Source organism: Panthera leo, chromosome A3 (assembly GCF_018350215.1).
Source record: "Panthera leo isolate Ple1 chromosome A3, P.leo_Ple1_pat1.1, whole genome shotgun sequence".
Classification (NCBI taxonomy): domain Eukaryota; kingdom Metazoa; phylum Chordata; class Mammalia; order Carnivora; family Felidae; genus Panthera; species Panthera leo.
This window is the reverse complement of record NC_056681.1, coordinates 1,850,448-1,868,935: the sequence shown is the minus strand read 5'-3', so window position 1 is coordinate 1,868,935 and position 18,488 is coordinate 1,850,448. Positions and strand designations below refer to the sequence as shown.

Sequence of the window (18,488 nt, the reverse complement as noted above, 5' to 3'; positions counted from 1 at the left end):
AGACTCTGGAGTGATCATCCCGAGGTCCCGCAGTTCATGCTGAATGCTGTCTGTGAAAACACTCTGCCCCCAAGCCCAGCAAGAGTCCCAAGGCAAACGTGGCTCTCCTGGCCCAGAGCTTGAGAAAGGCAAGTATGTATTCACGTAGGTCTGTGATGGCCTGTAGGAACAAGATGGGCCACGGGCTGTGGTTTCGGGCGCCGTCCTCTGTGTGTAGCCGCTGGTACCCACTGGAAACGCTGGAAGCGGTCTTGTACTGAGGAGCCATCTTCCTGGGGTACGAGCCCTCTTCCCAGCCCGGCCCACGTGCTGCCTTGTGTCCACCTGGGCACCTACAGGCTCCTCATGCACATTATTTCTTTCCACCCGGTGCATGAATCCAGCCTTTGCGTTCAGGATGTTTAAGGCAGCAGCAGAAGGGAAGGTTTATTGGGTTAACACCCCAGACCTTAACGCAGCGAAAATACCCGTGTGCCTGGCTCATCCGCGTGCTCCAGCCTTTCACTGGGCCGTGAGAATGTCTTAGTAAGTGTACAAGGGGCACTCAGGTTGGCTTACGGAGCGCTGTCAGCGGAGTCCAGGCTTTGGGAGCCTGGGCGGTCTCTCCCACTCCCTCTTTACTTCGTTCTTGGGGCTGCAGTCCTGCCCCACCGGCACACAGGGCCCAGCCTTGGAGTCGACTTGGAGCAGGCATCCTAGGACGCTCCCCGTCAGCCTGTGGGTTTCCACGGCAACTGCCGAGGATGCGCGGTGAGGACAGAGCCTCGAAGAAGTAACTGCTTCCCCAAATGCCCAGCTCCAGCCTCAGGGCAGCCCCCATGCGGGACACCTTTGAAGGGTGAGCTCCTTGAGCACAAAAGTCACTTCTGGTCCCTGGCCCCCAGGGCTGAGGGCTGTGGGGCACGGCGCGCAGGCCAGCGGCCCGACGCTCCAAAGGGAATCCCGGCCCCGCTATCTGCTGGTTGTGTGGCTCTGGCCGAGCACCTGGCTGGCCGCCTCCCCTCCGAAGGTGCGGTGTCACACCTCCAAGGCCCGGGACCGGGGTCAGGGGAGGGGAACACACGACCGGGCGGGCACCGGTGCCGGCACGGGGCAGCTCAGTAAACACTGGCCGTTGTGGGCACTTAGTAAAAGCACGGTGGGTTGCCCTGGAACCAGGCTCTCCGTTTACTTTCTTTCCAAGTGTGATAGACATGCGCACAAAAGTGCTCAGGTCACGTGTGTTCAGCTCCACGGATATCCACAAATGTAATGCACCTGTGTAACCAGTACCCATGCGTGGCTGGCTCCCAAAGCCACGCGGGCTCCTTCGAGCCCTTAGGCTCCCAGTGACCGCCACCGTAACAGCGCGGGCGTGCTTCCCTGTGAGCCTACGTGCAGGGGATCAGGCCATCGTTTTCCGTCTCTTTCTCTTGCCACCCTGTCCCTGCAGCCGAGTTCCACTCACACTCAGTGCCCCAGAATCTTCCAGCAGGGCACACGCTGCCATCAAAGGTCCAATCTGCTGCCAGCGGGCCCGGGGGTTTCCGGTTTCACTGCGAAAGCGTTCTGGGGCACAACTACTGGTGAGCAGACGCACCGTCGCTGGGTCCTCAGAGCCATCTTTTAGGGGCACGGGGCCATACACTCCCCTTCCCTGCTCGTCACATCCCCTCTCCTCACCCTCAGCTGTGGCCTTGGTCACTTGGTCGTCCTTTCCCTCTTCCCTCGGGAACTGTCAGGGGACAAGGTCCAGGTGGCCGGCAGGCGGCCCGGACCGACTCGCCGTGCTGGCCGCTCTCACGGCCCCTGTAAGCTGAGCCTGACAGACAACAATGGCACGCTCCCCTCGAGCCAGGCCGGCTGTGCAAGGGCTCTCAGGCTGATGGGGGGCAGGGTGGCACCATCAGGGGCCCCCACCAACTAGCAGGGGAGGGGGAACCAGGAGCCACCCCCAGGCCATCTCCACTTTGCTGTCCAGCTCTGTCCTCAGCAGGCCACCCCCAACCACCCCCTCACCTGCCGGGAGGCTGTCCCTCCGGGCCCCTCTTGGCCTGGATGTCTCTTCTTCCCTGGAAAAGGCCGAGAGAGGCCCCAGGCAGAGGGAAGAGGTGGCAGGGTCCTGTGGCTGAGGATGGCTCCGGCGGCGGTCCTGAGGCCGCCCGTACCCCACCCAGGCTGTCACCCTCACCGCCAGGGCCCCGCAGGCAGGGATCCGGGACGGGGCATGACTGGGTTCTTCTGTGCGCTAGTCCCGCGTGAGCAGCTCCTTGCACATTCAGTGCTCGTCTCTCTGAGGTGGGGTCCAGATGTCTCGGACGCTGGGAGAGCCCACAGCCAGGAGGCCCCGGGCCAGGTTCCAGCAGTGAGGCCCAGGAACATGTCCCCCCACACTGTCGCCACTCTTCAAGCCTTGGGGAGCAGCAGCGGAGTTGACCGCCATCAGGAGAGAAGCCTCTCGGGCCTCCTCTGGTGCCCTCTCCTATTTCCAGAATCTCGAACGGTTTCCCTCTGAACTTCTGAGGGGCAGCTCCCCTTGGGGAGCCAACTCTGCTCAGCGCTCTGCCCAGCGGGAAGCCGGGAAAGGTGGCTGTGGCTTGCTGGGGTCGGGGCCCTAATGTTTTTCTTGGACTTCTCACTCCCTAGCTCCCTCACACCAGAGTGCTTAACTGGGAAAGGGTGGAGAGGGAGGGGAGGGGAGAGGGCAGGGGGAGGGGAGGGGAGGGGAGAGGGGGAACAAGATGCATGAACCTCAGGCCCTCACCTACTGGTGCTCCTCGTGTCTCTAAGGAAAACAGCCCTGTAGGGCCCCGGGCAGGAGGAAATGGATTTCAACAGGATTCACAGAGAGCAGGTCAGACCTCAGAATTCTTGGCTCCGGAAGAACAACAAGATCCCCTTCCAGTCTTTTCTCTCCCGGCTCCTCGGCCACCGAACACCCCGGGCCTCCAGCCCCTTTCCCTGCTGGGAAGGCCTAGTAGGTGGCACCTTCAAAGCCAGCCCTGATCTCCGCACCCAGCCCGCCCGTACTCTCGGCTGCCTCCGGGCGGCGCTACCTGCAGCGGGGCCAGGGCTTCCCCAGAGGCGAGCACCCGCCTCCCTTGTGCCAGCCTCAGGAGACGGGTGAGGTCCTGCCCCGCTGGCATGCTCCCACGCTTCAGGCCACTGACTCGACTTGCTCTGTAGATCACCCATCACTGACGTGTCTTTGAATCAACTCACCTGTTACGTTTTGCTCCCAGCAAGCAGTGATACCTAGCATACCCATGGCCCATACTTCCTCAGGGGGACATCAGAGTCACAGTGATAGGCTGCGGCAACGTGCCCTCCTCTTGCAGGACGCTGGCCGTGTGACGCTGCCAGCCTGTGATGGGACCCAGGGCGGCGTCCCACGTCCACACATTCACACCTGTCCTTATGAGGGCCCGCTTCACTCTTCTCCATACACACAGCAGGTGCTTAGGTAAGCGGCTCACGTCTGCAGTGGGTGGTCCTCGGCACAGCCAGCTTCCCATTGGGTGGGCCCAGGCAGTGGGCTCCTGGCCCCTGCCAAGGCCCCCACGGGCACGGTCTTCCAGGCTCCTCACCAGCACTGACGAGATGGGCAGCACAGCTATAATCTCTGTCGGACAAACGGAGAAACCGAGAGAGGGAGTCCGAACTGCTCAGGGTTTCCCAGCTCCTCAGCAGTCTCTCCGTCCACCCCCCCCCCCCCACCCCAGGAGTCTAAGGCTTGGCGATAGATAGGCTCCGTGAAGAGCTGTCTAGGGTGGACGTGCTGGATGGGTGTGCCCCAGCTTGGGACACAGACCACGCCGATGACCTCCAGAGTCAAGTTTAGGTACTGCCACAACCGTTCCCCTTCTCAAACCTTTTGCAAAGTATCCTCCGCTCTGGGCAGGACACCAAGGAATGGGTGGTAGGACTGGCATTCCTGGGCCTGTGTGCCCCATATATTTTTAGCCTCTGCCCTGCCTGGGCATTTGCCCCGTGGCTAATGTCCTCAGGGAACCACCTAGCTGCACACCAAGAAGCCTAGCAGGCTCTTGGAGGTCTCCAGGAATGACACCACACCCTGGTCCTGAGGCTTCGGGTCTAATTCTCTTTTCCAAGACAGAACCAACTCCTGTTAGTGAAGAGTCCTTCCCCACCTCCAACACAGAGGCCTGTGGCCCAGAAACCAGGATCTGGGAGGCACAGAATCTGTAACATTGGGCAAGTCATGTTCTAGAGCTGGAAAGTGGAGGGAAGGAGGGCTGTGGCTGCACGGGGGGACAACCAGGCCAGATGGTTGCAGAGATGATCAGGGGACAGGGGACGACAGCTACTCCAGACAGGTGCGCTCCCAGGGAAAGGCTGTGCCACAGTGAGGGAGAGCCCTACCTCTGTTCCAGGAGCAGGATGCCCGGATCCCCAGAGATCTCTCTCAGTGGGGCAACACCAATCCCATGGCCGTCCTGTCCTTGCTCTCCTCACCACTGCAATTTTCCACGAGTCAAGAACCAGGTCTAAAATGTACAGGTAGCTCTTGGCAGATACATTTTGAAGACTTTTCCATCTCTTCTGCTCCCTTTTCTCAAATTCTGGTACTGGCCATGGCTGAGTGCCGGTGGGACCAGAGTGTTCTGTGACGGGCAGGCACCTGTCCTGCCAGCAGCTCCTCTGTCCTGTGCTGGATCTCAGTCCTCCTCTGTAAGACCAGGGGAGTCAGAACGTCTAGTCTGTGGGGTGGCTCAAGTTGTTCCCTGCAGTGGCTTTCATTCGTTTGTTTGGCACTCTGGTAAGAAACACATCCCACATTTGACCCAGTACCCACGTAAATATTCACACATATAAACGGCCTCAACGCAAAACAATATTCTCACTATGTGGGATGCCCTGATATTTTCCGTTTTATTCTGTTTCATTTTTATAAAATACTGGTCACCATGCACCAAGTTTCTTCCAGGGCCCAGCACTAATCCCTGATCTGATGGGCCGGGCCAGAGGGAGAGAGGGACAAAAAGCCAGCGCACACGTGCGCGCTCTTAGTGGCTGACCGCGCAGGGACAGTCGGAGCCCCCCTCTCCGCCTCTCACCGAGGACGCCCAGGAGGCCTCCGGGCTGGAGCCGGGCGGGCCAGGCCAAGCCAGGCGGGGCTTTGAGGCGCTGGTAGCGGGCTGGGATTTATTTTAAGGGACACGAAGCTACCGCAGGTTTGGGGGAGGGGAGGGATTAAAAGAGAAGATGCGCTCAGCACTTTATATTTAGCGGCTGACGCGCCGGAAGCGCTCGTTACCCGCAGCTGCCACTGCGCCCAGAGGGCAGCCCCCGCCTCCGCGTCTGGGGCAGGGACCCCGAACCCCGCCTTCAACTCCCTGAGCAGGGACTCCCGAGCCCCCGCCTCCACGTCGCAGGCAGGGACCCCGAACCCCGCCTTCAACTCCCTGGGCAGGGACTCCCGAGCCCCCGCCTCCACGTCGCAGGCAGGGACCCCGAACCCCCCCTTCACCCCGCGGGTCAGACACCCTGAACTCCGCCTTCACCTTCCGAGACAGGGACTCCCGTCTCCCCGCCTCCACTCGTAGGCAGGGACCCAAACCTCGCCTTCGCCTCCCGGGCAGGGACCCTGAACCCCGCCTTCACCTCGCTGGACAGGGAGACCTGGCCCCTGCCTCCACGTCACGGTTGGGGACCTCGGCCCCCGCACCCCGCCTCCACGTCGCGGGCAGAAACCCGCAGCCCTCGCCTCCGCCCGCCCCCCCCCCCCCCTGCCCCGGGCAGGGACTCCGGCCCGCCGGTGCTTTAGAACGGGAGGAACGGGACACACCCCGGCCGGGCGGCCTTCCAGCCCAGCACAGGGGAAGCTCTTCTGGTCTCTTCCGCGGAGACGCTATGGAGCTCGGGGACTGCTCTCAGGAACTGGCGCCCAGGGCTTCGCCGCCACGCTCCGCCCCCCGGCCCCGCCCCTCCAGCATGGCCCCCGCCCCCTGCCTGCGCACGCGCGCTCCGCCCCTCCCGATTCCCACCCCTCCCCCCGAGCCTGCCAGCCAGGTCTCGTGCTCCCACCCCGCGCGGGGCCCGCCGGGAGTTGGCCGAGGAGGGGGCGGAGAGCCGGGGGAAGCCCGCCCGGGCTCACGGCGCGTGCTGCGCAGGCGCGGAGAGCGGGCCCGCCCCCAGGCAAGCGGCGCGGCCATATTTAAAGGGAGGCAGGCGCGGCTATCCAATGGGCGGCGAGCGTGCGGGGGCGGGGCGTGGCGGCGCGAGGCCCCGGATGTGGCTGCTGCGGCCCCTCCTCCCCCGCGCTCCCCTCAGAGCCCCCGGCCGCGCGCCGCCGCTTGCTTGCTGGTCCCCGCGCAGGCCCGTCGGGCGACGGTGAGGAGGCGCCGAGGCGGAGGAGCGGGCGGCGGCGGCGAGGCGACCGCGCGGAGGCGAGCGGGCCAGGCCCAGCCGGGCGGCCGCCGCCATGAGCGGCTCCTCGGGCACCCCGTACCTGGGCAGCAAGATCAGCCTCATCTCCAAGGCGCAGATCCGCTACGAGGGCATCCTCTACACCATCGACACGGACAACTCCACCGTGGCGCTCGCCAAAGGTAGCGGCCCCGCGGCCGCCCCAACCGCCCCGGCCCCCGGGCGCCAACAGCCGGTGGGCGCCGTCGCCCCCCCACCCCCTCCGGGCGCCCCCCACCTCCTCGGACGCTTCCTCCCCCGCGAAGCCCCCCCTCCCCCGCCGGGCTCGGCCGGCACAATGGTCTCCCCCGGCCCCGGCGGCGGGTTATTGTGCGCGGCCGGCCCGCCCAGCCCGAGGGTGGGGAGGGGAGGTGGGGGCGGGTCCAGCTCCCACTGCGCCGCTCCCTCCTCCGCGCAGCCCACCTCTGCAGGTGGCTGGCCGGTGCTGCTGGGCTGGGCGGAGGGGGCGGCGGGCGCCGAGATCCCGGTCCCTGCGGAGGAGGGGCGGGGCGAGGGGCCTGAGGCTCCCCGGGGCCTCCCCAGAACGCTACTCCTGTGAGCCCTTCTGGAACCTATTAAGCAGCTGGGGCCTTGAGCCTGAACAAACACCACGTCTTAATGGAGCCTCCTGCCGGGAGAGGAGCATCGGTCGACTGCTAGGTGCCCCCACTTAAAGCGCTCTCCTGCCCTAATGCAGACGTTCAGTCTGTGGCTTTCCCCTTTTGTGGCCGACCCTTCCCTGGAGGCGCCGTGAGCACCCTGAAGCCTCCGCCAGACGTAGAGGCAGGAGGCTGGAATGTGGCTCTAGGGGAGTCCAGAATCTTTTCCAGGCTTGTAGAGGCAGGAGGAGGTGGCTCAAAGTTTCTTTGTCTTCATCCTCCGGGGGAAGATGGCGAGTGTCCTTCCCTTGCCTCTTGGAGAGAAGTGCCGGGTGCAGCCAGGGCTGCAGAAACCCTGGGTGTTTGATGGGTGTCGTTGGGCCTGTGAGGGTCAGGGCACGGCGTCCCTGTTTCCCACGTCAGAGGGAGCCTTGGGCCTTCAGGACGCAGTCATTCCAAACTCCGGGCATACCTCCTAAAGTCTGGCGCTCGAGTTCTAGGAGAGACCAATTGCGTGGCTCCAGGAGAGAATCCAGAGTTGCAAGGTTATGTGTTGACGTATACCCTTGGCACTTGAGTGTATCTGGCATGCCATCCCCGTTGGAGAAACTGAGGCCCAGAGCCTCTGGTCCTTAGCAGGAGTTGTGCTCAGATTAGATAGAGGCTGCTTCGAGCCCAGCTCTGCCCGCAGAGCCTGAACCCTGCTGGGAAGGGTGCATACCCCAAGAAGGCCTTCGGGCAGACCCAGACTGGCGGTGGTGTGGGTCCAGGCTCTGAGCCCACTTCTCCCGTTGTTTCTGTGAGAGCCCCTCCCGGGGAGGTTGCGGGTAACAAGCCCACAGGCTTCTCGCCTAACAAAACAAACTCCCAGGGGTGACGTGCGGCGAGGTTTCAGGCAAAAAGCAGCTGGCGGGCTGTTTAATCTCAGAAGTCGGGTGTAGAGGGGTGTTCTGCAAAGTGGACTGTTTGCTCAGGGCGCTGGTCCTCCTGTGCTCACACTTGAGAACCGTCAACTTCGGGGGACTGTGGGCCTCGGAACTTGTTAACTTGTCTTTGGGCCCCAGAACCTTCTGGAGCGTTGCCAGCCGGGGTCTTGTAGGCATCGTGCTCTGGAAACGGGGGGGTGGAGTAGCCGTTGGGAGGTGGACCGAGGGTGGTGTGCAGGGCAGGGCCGGGCACAGAGTGCCCGAGGGCTGCAGTGCAGGAGGATGGATTGAACGCCCTTGGCCGAGGACGACAACCTCACCCTTCTCTCTCTCAACTCCCAAGTGAGGTCTTTCGGTACCGAAGACCGTCCCACAGATAGGCCGGCCCCCCCGCGAGAGGAGATCTATGAGTACATCATTTTCCGGGGAAGCGATATCAAAGATATCACCGTGTGTGAGCCTCCGAAAGCCCAGCACACGCTCCCGCAGGACCCTGCTATCGTCCAAGTAAGTGTGCTGCCCTGCTCCCGACGTGGGCACGCTTTCCGAGAGGTGCCGCTTTCCAAGTGGAACTTGGTGTCCTCTGTCTGGCGGGAGCGCTCGACTCGAGGAATAGCCTTTCAATGAAAAGTGGTTTAATTTCTGCGCAGGCTGTTGCTGCAGAAAGTCTTAACCTCAGCTTGCGGTGTCGTGTGTTGTAGAGAGAGGCTCTCCGTGTGTGCGAGTGTGTGTGTGTGTGTGTGTGTGTGTGTGTGTGTGTGAGAGAGAGAGAGAGAAGGGGGTGGTGCTTCTAGTCTTCCGGGGAGGCTTGGGGAATCACGTTTGTCCTTACTGTTGGGTCGAGACAGCAGGACTTGCTCTCCTGACGTCGTCTGGATTTTAAACCCCAGTGTCGTGGGACATGGACCTTGCGGTTCTTAGGCCGTATACGTGCCTCCTGCGTTAGGGCAGAATTTGCCCAGGATTACCGGGGAGCCTAGCTTAATATTTTCTTGACTTGCACATCTGAACATTCATTGGTCGCTCCGAGGCTGCTTCTGCGGGAGGCTCTGGGACTGAGGGCGCTCCCTGGAAGGTAGCATGCTTGGGGGGGCTCTGGGGACATGTGGAGAAGCCCCGGGCCAGACCTATGAAAGGTCTGGAGGGAGACTTCTCAGAGACTTCAGAAGAGGCAAGTACCTGAGTCAGGCCTCGGGGCACAAAGAGGTCTTTGGGGAGCAACAGGCAGCAGCGTCCCTGAGGGTATGGGGACCGGAGAGGTGTCGCACGTGTGGGAACTGTGTGGCTGGGCTGCTGCGTGTTGGGGCAGGGCCAAATCTCGGATGGCAAGTCTGCCCTCTTACAGAGGCTGAACTAGGGAACGACAGCCGGTGGGGAGCCATCTGAGGGGTTAACTGAGTTAGGGGAAATTCCGGTTAGAGTGACCCGGATGGGCGGACCTGGCTACGGGATGTGGGCAAGGCAGCTCTGAGCTCCCTTAGGTGGTTCTGGAGGCTTTGCCCCGCGACCCCGGGCCTCCAGGAACACAGGCAGACAAGTCTGACTGCTCTGCGCTGCTCTCATCTGTGTGTCTCGTTGGTCAGTCTTCCCTGGGCTCGGGCTCGGCCTCCTCCTTCCAGCCACACGTGCCTTACAGCCCCTTCAGAGGGATGCCGCCCTACAGCCAGCTGGCTGCCAGCTCTCTGCTCAGCCAGCAGTACGCCGCTTCCTTGGGTCTAGGTGAGTAACCTGTTTCTGTCTGCTAAACTCGCGCTGTGATCTCCAGGAGGCGGGGCGCAGACCCTGATCGTGGGGACACCCTGTTCCTGGCCTGTTCTGCTTGTTCCCGCACGCTCAGCACGGCACTCAGTGCAACTTGAACCAGTTAGAACGCCGGCTAACTCTTCAATTGAGAGTAAAAGAGTTCGTCTGACTTTGGGGACAGATGAGTCAAATCAAAATTCATTTGAAACGTCAGCCTGGGTCTGGGTGGAAGTCACGGCATGTTTGCTTCAATAAGAAACAACTGGTTTTGTGATTACGGATGGGCTCTAACTATTGACACCTTTGGAAGCCCGTAAACGCAAAAAGCTGAATCGATACCCATCCGTTAGGCATTTTGCTGTCCCTGCTTTGCTCAAAAGTTCCGTCCCCCGAGGTGTATCGATCCTGGAATGAGGTTCTCTTCTGCACGTGTAGCGTGACGGTCTGCCTGGCCCCGGACGCAGCTTTGCGAGGCGTTCAAACCCTGGAGTTGGCAGGCTCCTACCCCAGCCCGGGGCTGTGGGCAGGCCCTGCAGACCTGCTCTTGGGCCGCTCCTGAGTCACGCTGTCCGGACTGCTGCTCTGCCTGGCTCACGGTGTTTCTAGAATAGGTTTGTGTGAGCCACGTGTCCCGTGAGAGGTTGCTTGGCTCTTCCGAGCTTGCTGGCCACGGGGCCGGTGTCTCGTTACTTACTTGCGTACTTTCTCTTTTGCTCTCCTCTGTCTTCCTTTAGAGAAGCTGGTGAGCCCTCCAGCCTCGGCCGCAGCTTCCAGCCCTAGCTCTTCTCCGTCTCCACAGCCCGCCTCAGAGCTTGACGTGTCCTCAGAGCCACATCAGCTCACCTCCAAGGGTAACCGCAGTCGGGGAGAGCTGCATGCTGTCTTGCCGTCCTGAGAGCAAGGGGGTAAACCAGTAGCCCAGAGCGACAGTGGCTGTAGTAGATACTTTGCCAAGCCCGAGGGTCAGTTCAGCTGCTTCCATGTGGTTCAATACGTAGTCGTGACTTACTAACGAGCTCGCACGGTTTTAAAGAAGGCGTTAGAAAGAACTGACCCGGAACTTGTTCACTCCCCGCTGGGTCCAGGGTCCGCTTGGACCTGGATCGAGACTACCGAATGTGGGAAGCTTTGCACAGAAAGCCTTTCCCTGGGGTTTCAGCTGGCCCAGAATGTGTTCTAGATTGCCGGGTGACACTGCAGGGGAGCGTCCCTAAGAAACTCACATGCTGTTCTGGGAGCCGCGTGGCATATTCGTCACCCTTCCGAGAGGCCTCGGGTGTCTTTCTAACGTGAAGCCCCGTTAGAGTTGGGAGACTCGCTCGAGCAGGTGAACGGCGTGGGCCAAGTGACCAGCTTGTTAATGCCGGGGTGCACTGCCTGTCTCAGCTGGGCCGTGGCACCTGTTGGGGCTTCTTGGTCTTTCTCGATGTTCTTCTCGTTTCTCTGAGAGCCGAGGTTCACGTGCCTGACTGTCTGGGTAGAGCGCCATGCCCTGCCCTCCCCGCTGCGGAGGCTCGGTCCAGGGTCGCACCCAGAGCATCCGTGCCAGTCTGTTATTTTGCACGTGTTGCTTTCCGTTCCCGCACGGATGCCAGCGTGTCCCTGACGTAGCAGCAGTGGTGTTTTTGCCCAGTTAGGGTTTACGTTAGATGGTTTGTTCTCTGAACTGTTGGTGTAAAGCTGCTCTCGGGGGAGGGTAGTTTGTTGATGGTTTTCGTTTTATCAAGGACGGGTGAGCCTGAGTCTCTCCCCCATCGAGTTGGAGTGTGGCAGGAGCAGCGGGCTGTGTTCCCGGGAGGGCCCTGCTGGGCAAGGTGGCAGGCCGGGGAGGGGGCTCCAGCGTGGTCCTGTCACAGGACACCTGCGCGCGCCAGTGTGCGAGGCCGTCCGGCTTGCCTTGGGAGCTCTTCTCTTGATCTGGTCGTGAGGAAGGTTTCACAGTAACTGCCTTAGTTTCTGTCTCTCGTGAAAAACCAGAAAGCTGAAATAGCCGGTTTTCACGCGTAATGGGCCGTCTCTCCTGATGGCGACCTCCGTGCTCAGGGCCCAGGTTTTGTGCCTCAGAGCTCTGTATGCCTCCGCCCAGCCCCACAGTGCCCTGTTTAGACGGTACAGGGAGGGGGGGAGGGGGACGGACCAGTGTGGGTGGCGTGCCCTCTCCCCCTTCCTGCCTCAGAGGACACCTCGGGAGCTGGGACCTCCGCCGAGGGCTGAGACTGCAGCGTCGTAGGGACAGACTCTGGTGCGGCCCCACCACCAAGGGCAGCCTGGGAGCCTTGGTCTCCTCAAGATGCGCTGCTTTTCTGTAGTCGGGTCTTATCGCATCATTCTTTTTGGTTTTGTTAATGCCTCAAGCAGAAACGACCGTGTTCTAGAGCTTAACTTTAAAGAATGACCGTTTACTAGAAGATCCCAGACTGGGATGGTTCTTGTCCAGCGTGGACCAGAACAAAACAAATTCCCCGACCGTGAATTTGCCAGCACTTTGGAACCAGGGAGCCCCCTCGGGCTTAGAGCTTGTGTGGTTTTTGGAAAGCTGTTTTCTAAACCACCTGGGAGGTGTTCGTTTCTGGCAGAGTGTTTTTGTCTCCTCGGGGTTACCTAGGTTGGGGATCGGGGGCTCAGGGCTCCCTGGTGAGCTGGCCTTGTGGCCGGCGGGCTAGTCACGGGAGGGGATGGTCCGGGAAGCTCTGCCAGACTTGGGAGAGTCTCGAGGTGGTGCCTTCAACTGCCCGGCCCGCCACCCCGAGGGAGGGGCTGGAGGGCCGTGAGGTTTTCTCCTCTCTGGTCTTCAGCGCTCCTTCCCTTCTCGTCTCAGGAGCTGGTTTTCCGTCCGTCCCAGTCGGCAAGAGCCCCATGGTGGAGCAGGCCGTCCAGACTGGTTCTGTCGATAACCTGAATGCCAAAAAGCTGTTACCTGGCAAGGCCACCGTGGGGATGCAGCTGAACGGGCGCCCGGCCCAGCCAGGCGGCAAGGCCACCAGCGGTACTTGTCCCTTCCCGTCCTGGTGTCCGCTTCACCGCCTCAGAGTGGCGCCCTGCTTCCTGGGGTTCTCTTTTCTGTCTTCTTTCTGTTTCATTCAAAAGCCCGCACCCCCTGCCCCCCATCGTAAACACCGCATGTTCTCGCAGGGCCTGCCCTTGCTGCGTGGCCCCCGTGCTCGCGCCACCCCGCTTCCGTCGCTGGGCTCTGCTTCGGTGGGCGCTTGCCTTACTCTTTCCTTTTGCGCCTTAGATGTAGTTCAGCCGACAGCTGTGCAGAGTCAAGGGCAGGTGAACGACGAGAACAGAAGACCTCAGAGGAGGAGATCAGGTAACCGCTGTCGTTGCCACCTGAGTTCCGGGGAGCCGCGGGCCACCCGGCTGTGCTCCGCTTCCCTGCTCGCCCCTCTGCTTGGTCTCTGTGGGTGACGGCTTTGGGGTGCTGGGGCTCAGTGTCCGCTTCCGTGTGCCTTGTCCCCTCTTTGTCACCCATCTCACTGGAGTAATGTCAGCTCGGCGGCTCACCGGTCACGGCTTTCCTTCCTTCCCCCAGGGAACAGACGAACGAGGAATCGCTCCAGAGGGCAAAACCGCCCGACTAACGTCAAAGAGAACACGATCAAGTTTGAAGGCGACTTTGATTTTGAGAGTGCAAACGCCCAGTTCAACAGAGAGGAGCTGGACAAAGAGTTTAAGAAGAAACTGAATTTTAAAGGTGTTGGGCGTTATGCAGAGGGTGCCCTCCCCACCAAGGAGTGTCTGTAGCTGCAGGTGCAAGACAGATGGGTGGGGGCGGGGCAGGTGTGGAAGCGGCGCCATCTAAGGAATTCCTGAGTGAGGACGAGGCTTGGGGTAATGCGCAGACTGCTCGTGGGTGAGGATCAAGCTACACGGCTGGGGGGGGGGGGGGGCCCTTCTTCTGACACAGACGACGACGAGCCATCCCCCACCCCATGTGCTTGGCCTGAGGACAGCTGCCCAGGGGCCCGCCCTGGCAGAGGGAGGCATCACCGTTTACTCTGCTTCTCTCTGCAGATGACAAAGCTGAGAAGGGGGACGAGAAGGACCCAGCGGTGGTGACCCAGAGTGACGAGGCTCCTGCTGAGGAAGACCACCTGGGGCCCAACTGCTACTATGACAAGTCCAAGTCCTTCTTCGACAACATCTCTTCTGAGCTCAAGACCAGGTCAGGGGGCCTGGTGAGGGGGCCGGGCTCGGGGCTGGCGAGGCCTGGATGAGCTGGCAGGAAGACACTCATTCTGCCTCAAAACTCCGGAGCCTGGGCCATGCTCTCTTGAAGACCAGACTCCCGTCTAAGTTCAGGACAAACCTAAGATCCTCCTCCTGTTTTTGCCGTGTGAGTACACCGGTCTCGGTGGCGCCAGCAGGTGGCAGCGCGGAACCCCTGACAGTCACAGGCGCCTGAGGGTCGGACCGAGGTCCGGCCTCCGCTTCCATCTTGGCTCTGCTACTCTTTTGTCCACTGCGGCTGAGTTCGGCACCATGCTCCCCAGCTGAGTGATGGGTCGTTCGGTCACACACCGCCTTGTCCTGGCAGCCGACCCGGTGGCCTGAGGCCCTTGCTGCCTGCAGCAGCTGGCCTGCGTGTTCGGCTCCCGACTGCTTGAGGCTGGGGACCTGGGCGTGCAGTTAGAGCCCCTGGAGACTGGTGCTCAAAGGTTACCCTGCGAGCAAGCTAGACGGTATAGAAGGGACAGGCACAGAAACCCGTGTGCACTCATTCTGCGAACGGAGTGCCAGACACGCTGCTGGGCATCGAGGGCACAGCACACGCTGGGGCCCTGCTGTCCTGTGTTTCTATCCCAGCAGGGAAAGTAGAGAGTACGTGTGTGAGTAGGATAGAAACGCGTCCGGGCACGGGCAGGAGGAGACTGGGCAGGGCCTGGGGGCGGGGGGAAGGTAAAGGTAAACCGAGTACGGAGGTGTCACACCGTGTGGTGCTGGGAGCGCTCGTGGGTGGACGGAGGAAGCTTCCGCACACGGGCCGCCTGCCAGGCGTCCGCCGCACGCCGGAGCAGAGTCCCAAGAGAGGCGGTCAGGGATGAAGGGGGCGCGTGCGAGCAGGGCGAGTAGGCCACGGTGACGACCAGCTTGCGTGCCGGGAGCTGTGGGCGGCTGTCCAGGTTGGAGCCGGGGGCGGTGCCGGTTGACCTCTCCCCCGTCTCTGCCGAGGATGCCGAAGGCGGGCAGAGGGGCCGGTGGCCCACCCGGAGGCCTGTGCAGTAGTCCTGGGGCCTCGGAATCGGGTGGTGGCGGCGGCGGAGGAGAGCTCGGCTGCTGACTCTGCTTTGCAGGGGGAGCGGACCGGGTTTGCTGACAGGTTGTGAGGGGAACCACGGCGACCGTCGGGGTTGTCGGGCTGGGCGGGTGGAGGGTGCAGCTGCTGGCTCTCTAAGCGAGGCCGGGGGGGCAGTGGAGCGGGAGCTCTGTGCCTGTAAGCGGACGTGGGGCCCTCACCTGGGACACAGGTGGGTGCTGGCCGCATCCTCAGTACGAAGGGCGCTGGGTGGTATGTGGTGTCCTTGCCATGGCCCCACCGTCCCCAGGGTGTAAGCCTCATATTCTTGGAGATCCCGTTCCATCTAGCCCAGCCCTCTCCTCACATACTAGAAACTTCTCTGGAGGGGTCTGTGGTACGCTTCGGGTTTCGGAACCTGCACGGGCACTGCCTAGTGTCACGCACTCACCTGTCGATAAAGGCAGGAGAGTTCATGCTGGGCAGCCCCGCCCGGTGAGCAGCAGACCCCGTTGGCAGTGTGGCCGGGAGCACCCGCAGGGTGGGCTCTCCAGCTGCGGGGTCCTGACTGGGTCACCCCCTCTGATGGCTCCGCCTGCCGGTCCTTCCCCCGCACCCCCTCCCTGTGCTGGCTCAGGAAGCTGTGAGCAGATGCCGGCTGCAGTCGGTCTCACGCACCTGTCTGTGGTCCAGTTCTAGGCGGACTACGTGGGCCGAAGAGCGGAAGCTCAACACGGAGACTTTCGGGGTATCGGGAAGGTTTCTTCGTGGCCGTAGCTTCAGGGGTGGATTTCGAGGGGGCAGGGGCAACGGTACAACCCGCCGCAACCCGACTTCCCACAGAGCTGGGACCGGCAGGGTGTAAGGATGGGGCCGCAGGTGAGTGACGGAAGGGGGCTTCCGGATCCGGTGGTGGGAGGGCGTTGGGGGGGCACTGCCTGTGGGCACCCTCCTCGGGAAGAGCTTAGGAGCCCTGGAGCCGGCGGCCCTGGCTTCCAGCAAGAGGAGGAGCCTGCGGGAATTGGGGCCAAGATGCGGGCCCCGGCCCTCTGAATCACCTGGGGGGCTCCTAGGGACGGCAGGCCCCCGAAGTGCGGGTCCGGGTGTGGGGGCTGGGCGCGTGCTACTGCAGTGTGGTCGGCAAGGACTGCCGTCACCAGCTGGCCTCCCTGCCCCGCAGGGACCCCCAGGTGCGCATGAACAAGGTCCCATCCACCTGTGTGCCCTGTGGGTCTGGGCGGGCAGTGGGCTGCAGGTGTGCCCAGTGTGTACAAAGGTGATTTTCATCGTTGATTGGGACTGGAAAGTCTGGGGAGCCCTGGCCTGACTGGGGTGGGAGGGAGGTTGAGCACCCTCGTTCTCCTCAGGACCCTGTGTGCCTGGCTCCTGCTGGGGGGGGCGGGGGCTGCCGAGTGGGACGTGCTGAGCGTGCTCACGTAGTGTCTTGTCCCTTTCTTGCAGGTGCCTGCGGAAGCAGCACAGAAACGAAGCTGTGTCTGAGGTTATCGGAAAACGCTGCACTTACTTGGGAGACGTGGGTCACTTTGTTTACCGAGTTTGGAAAATTCCCGTACTACTACTTATGTTTTGGACTTAATTGGACTTGGACGTGGTCTGAGTTAGAACCACTTGTTTGGGGGAAGTATTCGTGGGTAACCTCTTTGAGGTATCTTGGCCTGTCTTTCCTCTTTAGTTGCACACAGCCTAATTCTAAGGTTTTGGTATTTTGGAAAAAGGTTTCTAGAGCAAAAGCTTGATCCTCACTTTGTGACTTTTTTGTGTGACAGCTTTGACTTTTTTAAAGTGGAACCAAATCTCATTTGGCAAATGTGGCAGCCAGTTGCATCTTTATAACCCAACTGGCCTCTGGTGCTGCTGGCCTGGCACCCCCCAGTGCCGTAGGTTGGGGTCTCAGGAGTCAGGCAGGGCCAGCCTGGGGACGTGCGGGGGTGGGTGGGCCTGGGCAGGGAGAGTGGGGGTGTCCCACGGATCATGTTGTAGAAACAAACCAGACAACCCTTACATCCAGAGCCGTGATGTCAAGGTTGAGGGCTGGTGGGTGGTGGGGGCGGGGTGTGGGGGGGCTAAGTCCTGGAGGCTTAGGAAGGGGTCCTGAACGTGAGCTAGGAACTGTTGCTCAGAGCCCGGCTTCCATAGGAACCAGGGTTGGGGACCAAAGCCCTGTGGTGTCCCCACCCTTCCTGCCCCGTCCCTGCCATCCCCTGACCCAGGCCAGTCACTGTTGGACTCTGGCCACCGTTCAGTGTCTCATCCACTTGGAAATGAGCCAGTCTTTTTTGCAAGGTCGGTTGACCGAGAACATATTTCTTCTTGATTGTAAATAGTTCTGTGTTTTTGTTTTACAGGTGGGTGGAGGGAGGGTGGGGAATATAAATTTGTTGCATGAGTAAATGGGTCAGACCTTTAGTATAAGCATGCGCCCTTCTGATGGACAGGGCATTGTGTTGAACATAAGCACCTTGGTAACTAAACCCCTTTAAATAGCTATAAAGGTTTTAGTTCTGTATTGATTCAGTTACTGTAAAAGCTTGGGTTTATTTTTGTAGGACTTAATGGCTAAGAATTAGAACCTAGCAATGGGTTGCTCTGTTGGAGTAATGTAAATTGTAATTATAAATAAACGTGCAAACCTTTAAAACTTTCTTCTCTGCTCTGAGAGTAAAATCGTTCTGTGGGTTGTGCTGCTGGAGTCCTATCCTGTCTGCCGTGCCCGTCCCGAGGCAGGAGCTGTTCAGGCCTCGCGCTAGTAGGCTCCTTGGCAACATCTGCTCTCGAGTGACATTGACCCGGCTGGTCTGGGTAAAGGGCATGAGCCAGCCCGAGTGTGCAGCGGGCCAGCTTCCCAGAACAAGGGGCTCTGCTCTCCAGACGTGGGACAAGGGCTGGTTCTAAAAGCTCTGTCCGCAGTAAACCTGCTTGGGAGATGCCCCGCCCCCCCACCCCAGGCTGCTTGGAGCTCCCGTGTCCTCTGTGCCCTGTGGCCTGTTCCAGGGCTGGACCCCGCACCATCCAGAACAGCAGACGTGGCTGTTTGGACCGAAAGCGCCCCGCATCACTGAAATGGGTTTCTGGGGGTCTTTGAAAGGCCCGCCCCATCCACCGTGTCACCGCTCCCTCGGTGCCTGCCTGTGGTTCCGCTGGGCCCGGAGCAGGCCCAAGCAGGGGGCTGGCCTGCAACGGCACGGCACCGTGGTCAGTTTCACAATTTCAACAAGCTCTCAGCAACCTTCCTTTTTGGGGGAAACAACTAACATCCTTGGCCAATAAAAAGTTAAAATCTTCCATAGTCAGGTGCAGGTAGCCATAACACGAAAACTCCACGAAGTAGGTGACTCAGCGGTCGCACTAGGCAGGTATTTCCTTCAGGCGATCTAAATATAGTCTCGTCACAGTTTACCACAATGACTAACTTCACTACTGACGCTCTATGCTGACGTTTTGACAATTCTACATTTTACACTGAGCTCAAAACGTATCTGGGCGTTTTTACTCCTTTCTAGATTGAATATATATGTGCCATTCGGTGAGAACCCAGTGAGGGAAACTGCAGAC

The 18,488-nt window shown here is 60.8% G+C and overlaps 1 protein-coding gene and 1 long non-coding RNA gene across 5 annotated transcripts; one reads left to right on the top strand and one right to left on the bottom strand.

The window, feature by feature from the left end:
- Positions 1-2,698: 2,698 nt before the first annotated feature.
- Positions 2,699-6,549, bottom strand: LOC122215337. Of its 2 annotated transcripts, none has more exons than XR_006200326.1 (3): positions 6,452-6,549; positions 4,363-4,756; positions 2,699-3,601 (listed from the first exon to the last, which is right to left on the bottom strand). It is a non-coding gene; the product is annotated as an uncharacterized LOC122215337 (long non-coding RNA). The 2 variants fall into 2 exon arrangements; XR_006200325.1 differs by lacking the exon at positions 6,452-6,549 and adding an exon at positions 5,789-5,864.
- LSM14B (LSM family member 14B) lies at positions 6,277-16,957 on the top strand. 3 transcript variants are annotated; one of them, XM_042930493.1, is made up of 10 exons: positions 6,277-6,551; positions 8,277-8,440; positions 9,517-9,652; positions 10,411-10,527; positions 12,495-12,662; positions 12,912-12,989; positions 13,212-13,373; positions 13,694-13,844; positions 15,609-15,794; positions 16,377-16,956. In XM_042930493.1, exons 1-9 carry the CDS (start codon positions 6,425-6,427, stop codon positions 15,778-15,780), a joined length of 1,275 nt encoding a protein of 424 aa, XP_042786427.1. In that variant the 5' UTR covers positions 6,277-6,424; the 3' UTR covers positions 15,781-15,794; positions 16,377-16,956. The 3 variants fall into 3 exon arrangements, with proteins under 3 accessions (XP_042786427.1, XP_042786428.1, XP_042786429.1); XM_042930494.1 differs by lacking the exon at positions 12,912-12,989 and having other exon boundaries at positions 16,377-16,957; XM_042930495.1 differs by lacking the exon at positions 10,411-10,527.
- The last annotated feature ends 1,531 nt before the right edge of the window (positions 16,958-18,488 follow it).